Below are 15,607 nucleotides of genomic sequence, written 5' to 3' on the forward strand. Positions count from 1 at the left end.
TAAATAGCTTCGCCAGTGGGCGTTAACAATAACATTGAGGGTGCAAGGCGACCCTGTCAGTCAGGTCAATACCCCATTTCAGGTACAGACAAAATAAGTGAATTTAAATTTGGAAATTACAGTAATATAGCGAACGTGACTTTACAAAGGAAGAAATGTTACAATAAGATAGTAGAATACATTATAAAATTTATGGTTCAAAAATACTGAGATTACTGTTTGCATTTGATAAATAATATATACCTGAAAATTGTAGCTAAATAATAAAATGAATAATAGAATTGAATTTGTATACAAATAGAAAATAATACTTAAAATTTCCGACAATAATAAAATTAGTATGCAAAATAAAATAAACTTATAGTATTGTAAAGATGCAACAAGCACTCTTCTATCTCTGTAACTCATCTCTACATTTTTAAGTATATTTAACATCTTGTCCCATTTTACATTATCAAAAGCTTTTCCTAAATCTGCAAATCTTATGTACGCACTTTTTTTTTCTATCGTTTTCTCTATTGTTACCCGTAACGTAAAGCTAGAATGCCCCCCCCCGCATTCCTCTATTTCTTCTAAACCCAAATTGATCTTCCCATAATAGTCCTTTTCCCATCCTTCTCTGTACAATTATAGTTATGATTTTTAACGCATGGGAAGTTAAGCTAATTGTTATAAATGTCTCGCACCTATCCACATCTCTATTTTAAGGTATGGTTACTACCACAATCCTCTGGGACTTTCCTCGTCTCGTAAATGTAATCTCTAACTTCTTGTTCTGCATGTTTTAAAATTGGCGCCCGTATCCTATCTATACCTGGCGCCTTATTATTCTTTAAGTTTCTTAATGCTACATCTTCTCTCATTACCTATGGGGTAACCTAGCTCATCTATCTCCTATCTCCACACTATCTTCCTTCTCTAACATATCTCCTAACTCATGACCTGCGTGTAGGTTCTCTAACTATTCTTTCCACCTGTCTGCTTTTTCCTCTTTTTGTATCAGGATGACCCCTACCTCGTTTCTTATATTATTACTATAGTACCCTACTTCTATAAAATTCCTTTTCATCCGTTTTACCTCCTTCAAATTTTTCTTCTACTTCTTTACATCACATATCAATCCACTGTTCCTTGGCTGCGCTACACTTCCTAATTATTTCCTACTTTATCGCCTTATATTTTTTTGCCCTTCNAGGTGTCCTACCAACCTATCTCGCCTATTTCTTATTGACTTCCATAGACTCCTCTGTTCTCCTATTCCTTCTGATACTTCCTCATCACCTTCTCTATCCACGGTATCCTCATCATTCGCCTGTAACAACACATTTCGAACGCTTCTAACCTTTTCTTTTCCGCAGCGCCCACCGTACATGTTTTACACCCTAACAGCGCTGCGCTCCAAACATACACCTTTAATAAACCTTTTTCGAATTTCTAAATTAACCGCTTGCGAGCATAGAAGTGACTTCTTTCTATTGAAGGCGACTCGACCCGGCGCTATCAAATATAGTGTTTGTTGTGAGAAAATATATTTTAATTGAAAGAGTTCTTTCTGGTATTCTCACTTTACACGCCAAATTAATTGCGAGCAAACTTTTTTATGTAAATGATAACGATTGTTGTTTTAAATATTTAATAGTCAACACTTAACTTACACGTAGAATTAAAATAAAACTAAATAAATAAAATGTTACAATAAGATAATAGAATACATTATAAATTTTATGGTTCCAAAATACTGAAATTACTGTTTGCATTTGATAAATAATATACCTGGTATAGCTAAATAACAAAATGAATAATAAAACTGAATTTGTATACAAATAGAAAATAAAACCTAAAATTTCCGACAATATTAAAATTAGTATGCAAAATAAAATAACACATAGTATTGTAAAGATGCAACATATAGTGTTGATTTTTTAATTTTAATTTGCATTCTCGCACAAAGCTTAATTTTCAATATTCTACTAACTTCCCCATTGATACACTTTTTAATGTTTTTTTAATTAGAAACACCCAGTACAGGGTGAAATGTTCTTTATTGATTATGTAATTTCTACCGACGTTTCGCCTTCCGATTTAAGATTTTATCAACGTCGATTACTTAGTTAATAAAGTGGATGGAAAATTTAAAATGAATTTTCACATTAATATTTCATATTAACCACTATTAATAAAACAAATGTGGCTGAAACTTGGTCTAGATGATGTAGAATGAAGCTATGGAAGAAATTCTGAGAATATAGTTAAGATGAAAGATTCCTGTGCTCAATTGNATTGTGGCGTCTAATTAATTTTAGGTGCTACGCAATAATACAGAAACTGTAACAATAGTTTCTGGGTATATTGCTAAAGTACACAACCCAAACAGATTGCATGGACTTTAAATGATGACGCCCCTACACAATTTTGTTGTTTTTTTCGAAATGTATGCATATATATATATGGTTTACAGGTTTACAGTAAGTATATGCATAGTACATATTACTGTCAAATTTCTGTAATACCAAAAGTTGAGTGCAAGAAATGATGATGCTAACCTTTTGCTGTTTTCCATAAAATAATATTGAGCGCCGCAGTGAAAATTTAAGATGGCTGATGTTTCAATTAAGGATTTATAATGTGGAATGTGTTTGAGAAACATTCTAGGTAGGAACATGGAGAAATTCGAGTTAACGAGGTTGAAATTTTGAGTTATAGAAGATTGAGTTACGAATGTACGATTGTATGTACTATGTACGATGTTGTTATCAATTAATGAAAACAATATAAAAGAAAAAAAATATCTACTTTTTCCCAGTGTAAGTTTTTAAAAATCTTATCTCTTCAGTGTAAACATAAAGATCTTTATCTAAGTGATACTTACTAAACGAATATTACAGTGTGTATGTATATTTTATAAAGGGGAGCATATTTCACATTGGGGATTATAAATATTATCCAGAGGGTAAACGAAGGACGAACGGTAATGGAAATTGGATAGATAGGAAAAGTGGGAGTTTTTGAGGAAATGTTGAATTCTTTAATGGCTGTAAAATATGAATAAACCATTTCGAAAATCATACCGTCGAAGTGTGTGCAAAGTAAAATAGGATGAATGAGGTGGTATAATAGATGAAGCTGATGGGGCGCAGTGAGAGACGTCGCTGCGGCGTCATCCGCGTCGTCGGATGAAGCGAGATATGCAGCAAAGAAGAGAGGAAGCGCGGACGGGAGAAAAGAACGCGCTGCGACGCGTCGCGTATCGTCGGGACGCATGCTTGTGAAACTGGTCCCGACTGCACAGTGCGCGACAGTTGAGCGACCGAGTAACATGTCTTCTTGCATCCTCCGCGCACAAGAGACGACGGCCGCCGTTGACGACGACGACGACGCCGACCGCGAAGCGTCTCCTCCACCACCTTCACCTGACACGCCACGCAACATTTACAACAACAACACGATATTCTAAACAAACCAACTGTAACTACTACTATTAGAAGCGCTCCCGAGTCACTCAAACTAATTTTAATAACAACAAAAAGAGGAAGTATAAACAACCGCATAAAATAATAGTATAGTTCTTAAACAACTAAATCGATGTAAAACGTAAAAAAAAAACACGTAACCGTAGTAGATTCGTACCTTCAATATTATATTCTAGTGTTGTACAATAGTATCTTCGTTGTTTTTTGGTGATAAACACGTTTTGTTTTTCACGTTCTAACCGCCGCAGATTTGGGCTGATTTCGGGTAAACGGGTAATGTATATAGTGTGACTAGGGACCAATAATTTTACTTTTATTCGGCCTCAATGGCCTTCATCAACGGCTCATCTTTGAATGATAACATTATGCTGGCTGGCGACAATGTCACCAACGGCACTGGCACTTATCCCAACGGGAGCGTCTTTACGAACACCTATCCCAGCGGCTACACCTTGCCTCAGATCGTCTTGGCCTCAATACTGGTAACAATCATCATGATAGTTGTCGTAGTGGGCAATATGCTGGTCATAATTGCCATTACTACGGAAAAAGCGCTCAAAAATACTCAGAACTGGTTCATTGCTTCCCTGGCGGTCGCGGATTTTTTTCTGGGCTTAGTTATTATGCCCTTTTCGTTAGCTAACGAACTCATGGGTTATTGGATTTTCGGTGCTTGGTGGTGTGATGTGCATTCAGCCATGGACGTATTGCTTTGTACTGCTTCCATTATGAACTTATGTCTCATTTCGTTGGATCGGTATTGGAGCATCACGCAGGCTGTTGAATACTTGAAGAAACGGACTCCAGGAAGAGCTGTCATGATGATTGCTTTCGTTTGGGTTATGTCAGCTATCATTTGCATACCGCCTTTGCTCGGATGGAAAGTGGAAAGACCTCTCGAGGAGCAATATCCTAAGTGCCAGGTAAATTGCTTTCTTTCACATTAAAATTTTCAGCTTAATATACCGTTGAAACATTTCATTGTTTTTCTTATGTTCCATTCTTCATTCCTTAACTTTATGGATTTACCTACTCCAATTCAAATTCATTTATATCTAGTTGTGTCATAATGAGCTAATTACTATTGTTATAAATTGGTACCAAAAATGGCTCAAATTGAAAACAATATAGAGTACACTTAAAACAATTACAATTTTAATACAATTTTTAATTAGTAATTATAAATGCAATATTGAATAATTTTGTTTGAAATGAAATTTATTCTACGCAACATTGGAATAGAAAACGTATTAAGGTGGATAAATAGTTTAAATTAATTTTATATTAGTATCTCATTTTTAATTTAAAATGTAGGAAATATTATTGCTAAATTAGCGACATAGTGTCTTATTTTGTAAGAAATTTATGATTTTGAAATTACTTCCAGGAGTAAATTAGCCCGCCTGTAAACACTTAGTTTTCATTTCGTAACACTGAGTTAACAATGAAATTTAAAGGCATCTTTCCAAGTTTTAAACGGACCGAGGTGCAGTGTAGGAAATACAGGAGATGAAGTATGCACCGCGGTAATGCATCAGTAGGTACTAAAATTATATTCGAGTATCTTAAAATAATACATATGTTGCAAACAGAAATGCAATTTTCACAAAATCGATGCATATAAACATTTCACGCAGTCTATAAGGTTTATTTATGACTTACCTTGAGGTTTAACGTCATAAATGCTTTGCTCATTTTAAACAATTCTCACCAACATTTGTTGTTATTGAAAACTTCTAATTACATTAGACATGCATCTGCATAATCGTGTAAAAGTAACTTAATTAATTTAATTACGCAGATTATAAATATCGAAACACGTGGAGTAATTTAATGATAAATAATAACATTGTTTACTTTTATCAGCAACATTGCATGTCTGTATTTCAAATAACTGGACTTGAGAAATTATATTGAATTATATATGATACTTCCGATAAATTGTTTTTTTCAGTTATTTTTTTAATTATGTAGTTTTTGTTACAAGTAAAATTATTGTACAATTTATTAAGTTTCTGTTTCGCACCAAAGTTAACCATCAATCATGCTGCTCCATATGTTAAAAACCAACAGGACGAATAAAAAGGTTACAACTAGTACAAGGATCTTACTAAATCCCGATTGGCAAGAACTTTTCCACATAATGGCAGATCCAGAGTAGTTGACGATTTTAAATAATCTGGCTTTCAAAAATTTTTAAGGGCTTAATTGTAAGCCTCTGCTACTTTAAACTTACTTAACCATAATTTTTTTTTTATGAAAAATTTCTTGAAAGAATACTTAGTGCTTTGACGTTTGACAATTTTGAATAACTTACTAGGATACTATTTTTTGTACAACTTGTTATAAAACTATACACTTCATCTATGCCTATCATCATCATATATCTATCATATATACACTAATCTGTACTTAGGGACATATAAATAAATTTGAAATGTCTTTCGGTAATATTGAAGTTACCACCTTTTCTAATCTCATGTGGTTATTTGTACATTATTAGGTCACAAAGTGTCCTTATAATTTAATGTCTGTCTATCTGTCTTAAAATAAGGCCCACAAATTGTCGATAAGTATTTCTTTTGCTAGATAGCTTTGTAAGAGTTTTTCGCTGACTTGTTCGAGACTGTGTGTAGTCGTAATTCGAGGTGACTATTAGAAGAAAAGTGTAAACTGTATCAATTGATGTAGAATTGCTAGTCAAATTAGAGACTATTCCTTCTTATGAGCAATTCTGAATTAATTGATAGATACAGTTTACACTTTTCCTCTACTAATTCATCTTGTTCATCAAGTTGTTTTTCCCTGTACAGTTGGAGGATAGACTAGCAACAACATGGGTAAAAGTACTATTTTTCAAGGATAAGTTCAGTCTACAGTATTCTTCTACACCAGTTTTAAGTTTTCGTACCTCAAAAGGAAAAAAGGAACTCTTAAAGGATCATTTGGTTGTCCATCTGTCTACCTGTTAAGACCCTTTTTCTCAGGAATGCCTTGTTCAGGTCTACAATCCTTTACAGCTCTGAAAAAATCAAACTTCTAAGTCAACGCAATCAAAAGATACGACCGTTTATGCTGCATATTTTGATACTCGCAAGAGCAAGACCTACAGGATGTTTTCCAATGATTTACAAATATGAAATTCGGCAATAAACAAGAAAATCCGAAAATCCGAAAACTGTAAATTTGTATTGTAATACAAAAAAAAATGTTAATTGTAATATTGTAATTATACGTTTTGGGAACTGATTTTGAGAAGAAATTTAAAACATACTCGGAAAAAATTTTCGAGACCGAATTCTCGTGTCTGACGAACTACGGGACGAGCACGGAAACTTCAGTGCGTGAGTTCGACTTACACCTGACCTTTACCCTTTTACAACTTGGCCCTTTGATAGTAGGATATCATCTCATCTATTTTCTGGTTAGAGCAACAAATTTTTAGAAATAAAAACTATTGTCGTGTTAGCTTGATATACGTACGGACGACGTAAGGTAAAAGAAAGTATTAAGTTATATATAGTTTGTTATAAATTGTTAGTAAGTAGTTGTTTTAACAAGATCAATTAAAACAATATGTAGCAAGTAGTAATGTGTTATTATTTTAATGGATGAAACAGTAAAAACTGGGTTTAAAATATTAATGTTTTGCGTGCACTTGTTGAATAAGGCTTACATAGAATATGTTAAGTTAACTGATGAATAAAATTCATACATAATTAAGCAAACGACAAGAAAGTGGGACATAATTACTACTTGCAAACTGATTAAATTTTATCTTTTGAAATAGTTACAAAGGCAATTCCCGTATGCATACCTGAACACGCAACAATATGTCTTTAGAAAGCATACACTATGGAAACGTGTACACAAAATTATTTATAAAATCGCAAGGGAAAGGGAAATGATAATTTAGCTGATGTACTATACATAAAAACGAGGAGAGCATAATGTAAATTGCTTTATGTTGTCAGCTGGGTTCATCATAAATGATTTTATTAAGGAAAATTAAAGGGGTGAGTGCTTTTGAAGAAGAGAGCTACGCAAATTTACTACAACTACAACATAATATACATAGGTGTCAAACAAAATAATTCGAAGTGGTCTGTATTCTGTCGAAACTGCCAGACGCGGATTGCGATTTCGATCTTTTTGGATCTCATCAGCTCGTCGCAGGCAGCTCCGACAGAACACAGACCAACCTTTACCTGCTGTCTTAACAGCGCGTTTTAGAAAATACTACAAATGGCGTGGTGAGCGCCATCTGTAGTATTATGCTACATTTTAGGATTACGTATGCTCCAGCAAGGTCCATTTAAAAATATGGATATCTACTTGCTGAAACGAATACCGGCGTAGCTCACCTCAACGTGATAGGCACGTTACCATAATCGAATAAAATAATTCGAAGTGGTCTGTATTCTATTTGATCATACCAAGTATACACGGTATAGGTACATCTGTATTCTCTAGGAAGTCACATAAGCCACGACGAAAAAAGCAGCAGAGACAGAACAATGAGTAGCGCATGACCGAGTAGAGTTTAATCACACAAGAAATCACCACATAGTTAATTTGAAAAGATTGTGTTAAAAGTGTATATCGAGTGAATGTCGAGTAATTATATTATTCATCCTGCTATCTAGCGGCATTAATTATGTATTACAATTATATTATCGGCGAACAGATATTATAGTTTGTTTTCTGACATTGCCTAAGTCTTAAGTAATAGTAGATATACTAGTAAATGGCAGCAAATTCAAAAAGGGTGTAGGAATAAAAAATAATTTCAAAATGGGGCAGTTCAAATGATAGATAGCACGGTTCCATAATTTAAAGATTCTTTATTTAAAAATCTCAAAACTGGCCGTTTAGAGGTATGTCTGCTTTAAAAAGACAGTCGAAATGAAAAGTTTTAATGTATAGTACGTAGTCGTTTTCTGAAACGTTGTTGCAAATGATTGTAACATTAACGTCTAAAAGCATTTATCTACAAATTACTTTCAGTTCTTTTAGCAACTTATCATTAACCGATAATTATGCGTTGTTAACTGTGTAACTAACTAGCCACACAGGTACGTTAAAGTAATAATTAAATTGTAAACTACAGTTTCCCGAACCGTTTTTGTAATTGTAAAGTAATTAGTAGCCAACTTGGAGAAACAAATTCTAACTTTCAAAAACTGGTGCGAATTCATTCTGAATTAAAATTAAGGTTGTCATATGTTGTTAACCATACCAGAATCAAAGCTATTATGGAGATATAACTGTGATTCTGACATTATTAGCTTAAAATACGGGGAAGAAATAAGAATATGACCTAATTCTTATTTCATTCATTTTTAATTTTTTTACCCACAACTAACTTAGTGGCTAGAGCTTAGGTGCGTAAAACCAAAGATGTCGGGTTCGATTCCCGGGCAGGGTGTGACAACAGCAACAAACATTTTCCCTTATTAACCCGAAGTAGTTTATAGTGGGTAAAAAATTGAAAATGGATTTTCACATTAATATTAGAAATATAAAAATTGGCTTCTCTAACATTATTAGAAGCAAAAGTTCAAAGTAGTTGCAGTTGCCTTGGTTTCGTTGTTTTACTAGCGATAACGTACCTACTGTTTTTTGAAGATTGTGTCTTAGGGATCCTACTAGTTTTGGATATTGAACATATTTTTAATATATGTAATAAAAACTGTCGTGTTTCTTCCATGATAATCGTAATATCGCTATTAATTCTGAATTACCTTCAACTCATTACCCCCGTCAGGTATATAAAATGTACTCAAAATGCGATTTGAGAAAATAGCGAAGTTAGCAACACGTTCTGACTAAAAATTTCGATTGGTGACCAATTTCAGCAATTGCGTGCAAGATATCTATAGGTACTTTTGTCATATTTATTTAGATTGTGTAGACAACCTCAGTGTGGGATTTTATATTTCTTCAAAGTTAGGTTGGGTGTGGAAAGGTTGTTCTAATTTCAAATTTTAATCAGATCATTTTCCAAAGTGCCTATTTATAGATAATCCTATTTTCAAGCGGTGAAAAAAAAACTTTGAAGTCAACGCTGTAGCTGCGATTAAACGTACTGGGACGACTATACGGCGACATACGAGCGCAATGGTAAAACGCATCTTGCCGCTCCTACGGCGACATACGAGTGCAAAAGGTTAACATTCCACACCCCGTGGATTTTACTCGTATATGTGCAGTGTGCACTCTTTTCCAATACTTCCTAACTTCCAATTTTTTCCATCCATGGCATTTTCGACATCCTCATACATACAATACTTCGTGTATATTATGTTAATTAATTACGTTGAGGATTAAAGATAAATAATGAACTTATAGGAAGCTAAACATTTCGAGCACCAAATGATTTGTATCAACACTATTTCAACACACAAGCGCAAATAGGTAGCTTTTCGGCGTGCAGTGATGATACAATATATTAACGACTTTTCGATAGTCGCAAAATAAACGTAACCATCAATCTTTATTTGGACATTTATGGCATTTTTCACATTCCGTATTTACTAAACAAACAAAAGTGTTCTCTTTTCTTCACAAGTCGATTAAAAACTTAAAAGAAAAAACAAATACTAAGGTGTTATAACAGGAAAGACGTTGTAATAGATCTATTTTTGTTTCTAATTTGTTTCTTCCTTAATGCTTTAGGATTCAATAATGCTTTGGAAATAACTTTTGTTAATCGGAGTTATTGTTAGATTTTGAGCTCAAGGAGCTAAACTACTGTTGACATTAAGAACATGACAACATAAAAGGTACTTACACATAATAACCATCCACTTGTTGGAAACAAAAAAAGAAAAAAATGTAGTCTTTCATTATAACAGTAGATATATATATATAGGGGAAATCAAAAATATATGTAGGAAAGACAAACGCACGTCAACGCTCTTTGACATGTCGTGCTCGTCAGTTATAAACCTATATTGTTATACTATTTTCGTATCAGATTATATCGCGTTAGCATTTTGTTTGCATTAGTTCTTTATTATGTGCCACGAATGGAATAGCGTGTGACATGTTATTACTGTGGTCGGAACTAATACATACATGCATGAATACATACCGTCGATACAGCGCTAATGCAACAGTTTCAATTATCCGTAATTAAGTTAATGGACGAACAAGGCGAGAAAACGGTTACAAAAGGCGATTTACCCCTACGAATTCTTACCCTTTTAATTAAAGAATGAATGTGCAGGAAAAAAATATCAGGCTAAATTGACAATTAATGTATTCAAAACCATCTAGGCATTCATTGAAATACATCTCCTTGTATTTGTTGCAATGTATTTTATTGTGTATTTGTATTAACTTTTTGGCTTACTCTGTTTGAACTTCAGATACATTTACGGTTAGATAGGTATGCTTCAGGGTTGAAATTTTAGAACCATAAACATGAAATTTTAGGAAAATATTGAAAATGTATCAGAAAGAATAGGATAAAAGAGGATTCTATGGAAGTTAATAAAAGGCATGAAGGTCTAGTCAGAGACATATTAGAGGCAGAAACTCATCTTTTTAAGATATAATCCCTAAAAGTTGCATTTTTCCGTAAGGATATCCAAAGTACAATTATACCTGTTGTTTGTTGTGAGAAAATATATTTTAATTGAAAGAGTTCTTTCTGGTATTCTCACTTTACACGCCAAATTAATTGCGAGCAAACTATTTTATGTAAATGATAACGATTGTTGTTTTAAATATTTAATAGTCAACACTTAACTTACACGTAGAATTAAAATAAAACTAAATAAATAAAATTAGATGTAAAAGTATAAACGTAGGCTCTATGATTGAATATGAATTGATTGTTGCTTGTTGATACTGTTTCGATACTGATTTGATACTGATGATACTTATTTGATACTCATGAAAATGTGTATTACTAATTACATAAATAGCTTCGCCAGTGGGCGTTAACAATAACATTGAGGGTGCAAGGCGACCCTGTCAGTCAGGTCAATACCCCATTTCAGGTACAGACAAAATAAGTGAATTTAAATTTGGAAATTACAGTAATATAGCGAACGTGACTTTACAAAGGAAGAAATGTTACAATAAGATAGTAGAATACATTATAAATTTTATGGTTCCAAAATACTGAGATTACTGTTTGCATTTGATAAATAATATATACCTGAAATTGTAGCTAAATAATAAAATGAATAATAGAATTGAATTTGTATACAAATAGAAAATAATACTTAAAATTTCCGACAATAATAAAATTAGTATGCAAAATAAAATAAACCTATAGTATTGTAAAGATGCAACACCTGTTATACGTACTGAATAACTTAAATATATATATATTCATATGTTGATATTATACCTATGTATACCTATTGTATATTATGGATAAGTTATGGTTTCGGACCAGCAATGGTAATGAATTCTACAAAAGGTTAGTAGGTACACTTTAACGTCATAGTGAACACTTGCGGGGGAACTCGGTTTACCACTATGCGTGTAATAGGTACAATAAGTTCTTAAGGAAGAATACAACATTAAGGGATCATTCCTCAAACAGATGAGAGAACTACCAGAATCCAAAATTTCAAAGAGTTTGACATAGGGCCATTTTCCGTAAGGATTTAGCGCGGCCTTTTCTACTTTCATAAAGAGTTTTCTTACTTAACCAAATATTTTAAATCTTAAGGAGATTACCCTGTAATTTCAACATCTTACATTTACCAGTGCTTCAATACTTTCGTTTCAATATGATACGTGACCCGACGAGACGGCGAAGTTCAAAGAGAGGGTTTAGATTTAGCAGAACATCACACATGGATAAACGGCGCTCTGAAAATCGGTTTCCAGTTGCTTTGTGCTTTATGTAAAAGGAAGCCAAGTAGCGTCCTTTTTAAAATCCATTAAAAAATCTCGGTACATCATCTCAGTCAGAAATAAATAGAAAATCGGACATACTTTACTTCTTTGCATTTTTTAACCTCCACTTCAAAAGCTACATTAACATTAAATACAGTATTTTCAAAATTATTTGCTCTCAATGAAATTGTTTAATAAACCTATAAATTCCAGATGACTGTTACGTATGCAGGTAAAGCAAAACCTTACACATTTCCTTGTCGGCATTCTTTTTATGTCGTATGAGCGAAAATGCGTAGTGAATATGTGAAGATTGGAAAAACTTTGGCGGTTGTTGTAGAACAAACAGAATAGCTCAAAACCCCAACACCAAAACACGACACTGTAGTTGTCCGAAGCACTTTTCGGTAACAAAGTTACCTTCTTCAGGAACTGAAGTAAACTCAGTTCAGCGCTTCGGACAACTACAGTGTCGTATTTTGGCGTTGGGGTTTTGAGCTGTTCTGTTTGTTGTACTTACATCAAATTAACAAAAAACATTATACGTACTTATGGCTATCAATTTATTGAAATTCAGATGCTGATGGAGATTTCGAAGTTATCAGTTTTCATCGGTACATTACAGGCAGTTTTGATAAATCTCATACGATTGTTCATCATCATAAGGTCGTCAGTCCAAAGACTGTTTGGACACGCACCTCCACTCCTTCCTATCCTGAGCTAATATTCGCGTTTCCCTAAACCTAGAACAAGCCACATCCTTAACTATTTGCAAACAGTAATTAATAATAATCTAGGTCTATCTCGACCCCTCCTAACTCATTCACCTTCATGCCTGAGAAGGTGTCCTACTAACCTATCTCGCCTATTTCTTATTGACTTCCATAGAGTCCTCTGTTCTCCTATTCTTTCTAACACCTCTTCATTTCTAACCTCTATTCACAGTGTCCTCATCATTCGCCTGTAACACAACATTTCGAATGCTTCTAACCTTTTCTTTTCCGCAACGCCCACCGTCCATGTTTTGCACCCGTACAGCACGGCGTTCCAAACATACACCTTTAACGATGGTTAGCATTAATAAATTTCTGTAAATGTAGTGAATCATGAAAAATTATATTGCAAGCAATATATTACGGTTAAATTACATATTTTCATAGGAAAAAACTGAACGAATGCACGGTTGCTTTGTGGAAATGATTGTCAAAAAGAAGGCTTCGTTAAAAAAGAATTTTCTTTTAATTCAAATTATGTTCATTAAAATTAAAAGCCCGTGATTACCTTCTCACTAAATGACTAGAAAACAATAACGAAAGGAAATATTTTGTATTGAAATTAAATTTTTTAATTATTGGCTGTATCCAATAAAGTTATCAAAAATTTGTAAGTTAATAAGGGGGAATCTGTTAGCAGCTTCATTTTTCAGAATAATTCTCTTTAAATTAATATTTAAGTTGATCAATTGTTTTTTTTTTATTCACTATTCTACAAATGGACGAATTTCTTCAGTGTTCTGGCAAACAAAACAATTATTTCTAGATACATATCTATTATTCAATATTTTTTGACTGGTGATATCATGATACGCATTTCAAACGAAATATTTCCAGGTATGTAATATATAAACCGAATTTTTGGATGCATCATCATTTTTAACAGTTGGGCCAAAAGGACGATTTAAACACTTTTGGCGGGCCACTGAAAATTACTATTTTAGTTATTTTTAAGATTTACGTTGCTTCGCTACAATAACTGTTGCAAGAAATGTAATGTAGAAAAGCATATTATAAGCAGAATTGAAATTATTTTGAAAAACAGTATCCTTTTGGTAGTAGGTATATCATCATCTATCATCTAAGACAAAATTGTTCAAAGAAAAGAAAAGGTATCTATTCAAGCACTAGAATATCTTCGATAAATGTCACGACGAACTTGAATCCATGGTCAAAACATATTACGAGATTTGTTTGCTTTTAGCGAAAACAGAAGAAATATTTTTCCGATGGAGAAATTATTAAAGAGGTTTTGACACTCACGCTCGCCCGTAACCGTGTTGGTTACAGTTCCATCATACGTAACACTGTTTCAGCTTAGAGGGAGTTCTTTTGGCCAAGAGTCGGCAATAATCATTTAAAAAATCGGTTGTCTGTAAAGTCGGTTTACTGACGATAGTTGAACGTGACAACGTCATAAGAAAATACTGATGGAATGGTTTCATTTTTCAAAAGAAAATTTTAATTTTATTTATTTGATAGATATTTTGTATGGATATAGAGGAGGTAAATGGAAATGTATTATTGTATAGCAGCTATCCACGCGGACGCATCGCTCACTCAAGTAGCAGAGAGAGATGTCGAACGCTGCCGAACGCGGAGACCGATTGTGCCTCTGTCGCTCGTTCCGCGCTCTCGCTTGCACTTCAAGCCTTAAATGGAACGCCTCAGAGCGAGGTAACGCCGCAAGAGTCATGTTTTTTCGTGCGTGCAGCCGGCTCCATCGAATTATAAGACGTTGTCACGTCAAAAATATTTTTCTGCAGACAACAAAGTATGTTTGAGCTTTGAGCGCCACCCTTATCGTTTTTTGGAGGAAGGAGTGTTTTTCTGGACCTCGATAAAAATTTTCAAAAATATCCGGACCCCACCTAAAATTACTTGCTAATTCCTGCTCTAGACCTTGCTGCTGGTTATGAGCGAGATTAATTAAGCCTACAAACAATGTAGCTTGCGCCACCTATAGATGTTTATTACTACTTGTGTATTCTTTAAAATGTGCATTGGAAAGAAAATGATTGGGTGATTATCAACCAACTAAATTTACAATTCTTTTGTGCTATACATGCACGGCATACATTGGTAATAATCTTATTTCTTCGTTTCATGGCCTGTAATGTTAAACTAATTACCTACGTAGTATTTGAAACCGAGTTTACCGGTAAGTTAAATAGCACAATTCGGCTGGTTGGTTGGCTGCAGAAAATTTTAAAAGTTCGTTAGCGCAATAACTTCTGATCACTTCGATTCAATTTCCTGGTACGTACGTGGCCAGGTTTAAAATTGGGACGTGCTAGGATGCTTATTTTAAATTGATTTTCTGTACAGGAAGAGTTGCTGTTAGTATCAAAGATAAGTTTCAGCAACAGTCAGAAGCATAACTTTTCAAGTTTCTTTTCAGTACTCACTTTAACTACATTTAGAGCAAATAAGTCTTCAAGGAGAAACAGAAATATAAGATACTGCTCATACAGGTACCTGCTTAAGGGTCTAGGTAAAGCG

At 33.8% G+C, this 15,607-nt stretch overlaps 1 protein-coding gene across 1 annotated transcript in view; it reads left to right on the forward strand.

The window, feature by feature from the left end:
* The first annotated feature begins 3,309 nt into the window (after positions 1–3,309).
* LOC108738819 (alpha-2C adrenergic receptor) overlaps positions 3,310–15,607 on the forward strand; it is a 292,551-nt gene continuing 280,253 nt past the window's right edge. The window contains exon 1 of the mRNA XM_018472407.1: positions 3,310–4,393. Coding sequence (XP_018327909.1) covers positions 3,797–4,393 — 597 coding nt within the window. The 5' untranslated portion in view covers positions 3,310–3,796. The remainder of the gene's footprint in view (positions 4,394–15,607) is intronic.

Source organism: Agrilus planipennis, unplaced genomic scaffold (genome assembly GCF_000699045.2).
Source record: "Agrilus planipennis isolate EAB-ADULT unplaced genomic scaffold, Apla_2.0 scaffold133, whole genome shotgun sequence".
In the NCBI taxonomy this organism is placed as follows: Eukaryota; Metazoa; Arthropoda; class Insecta; order Coleoptera; family Buprestidae; genus Agrilus; species Agrilus planipennis.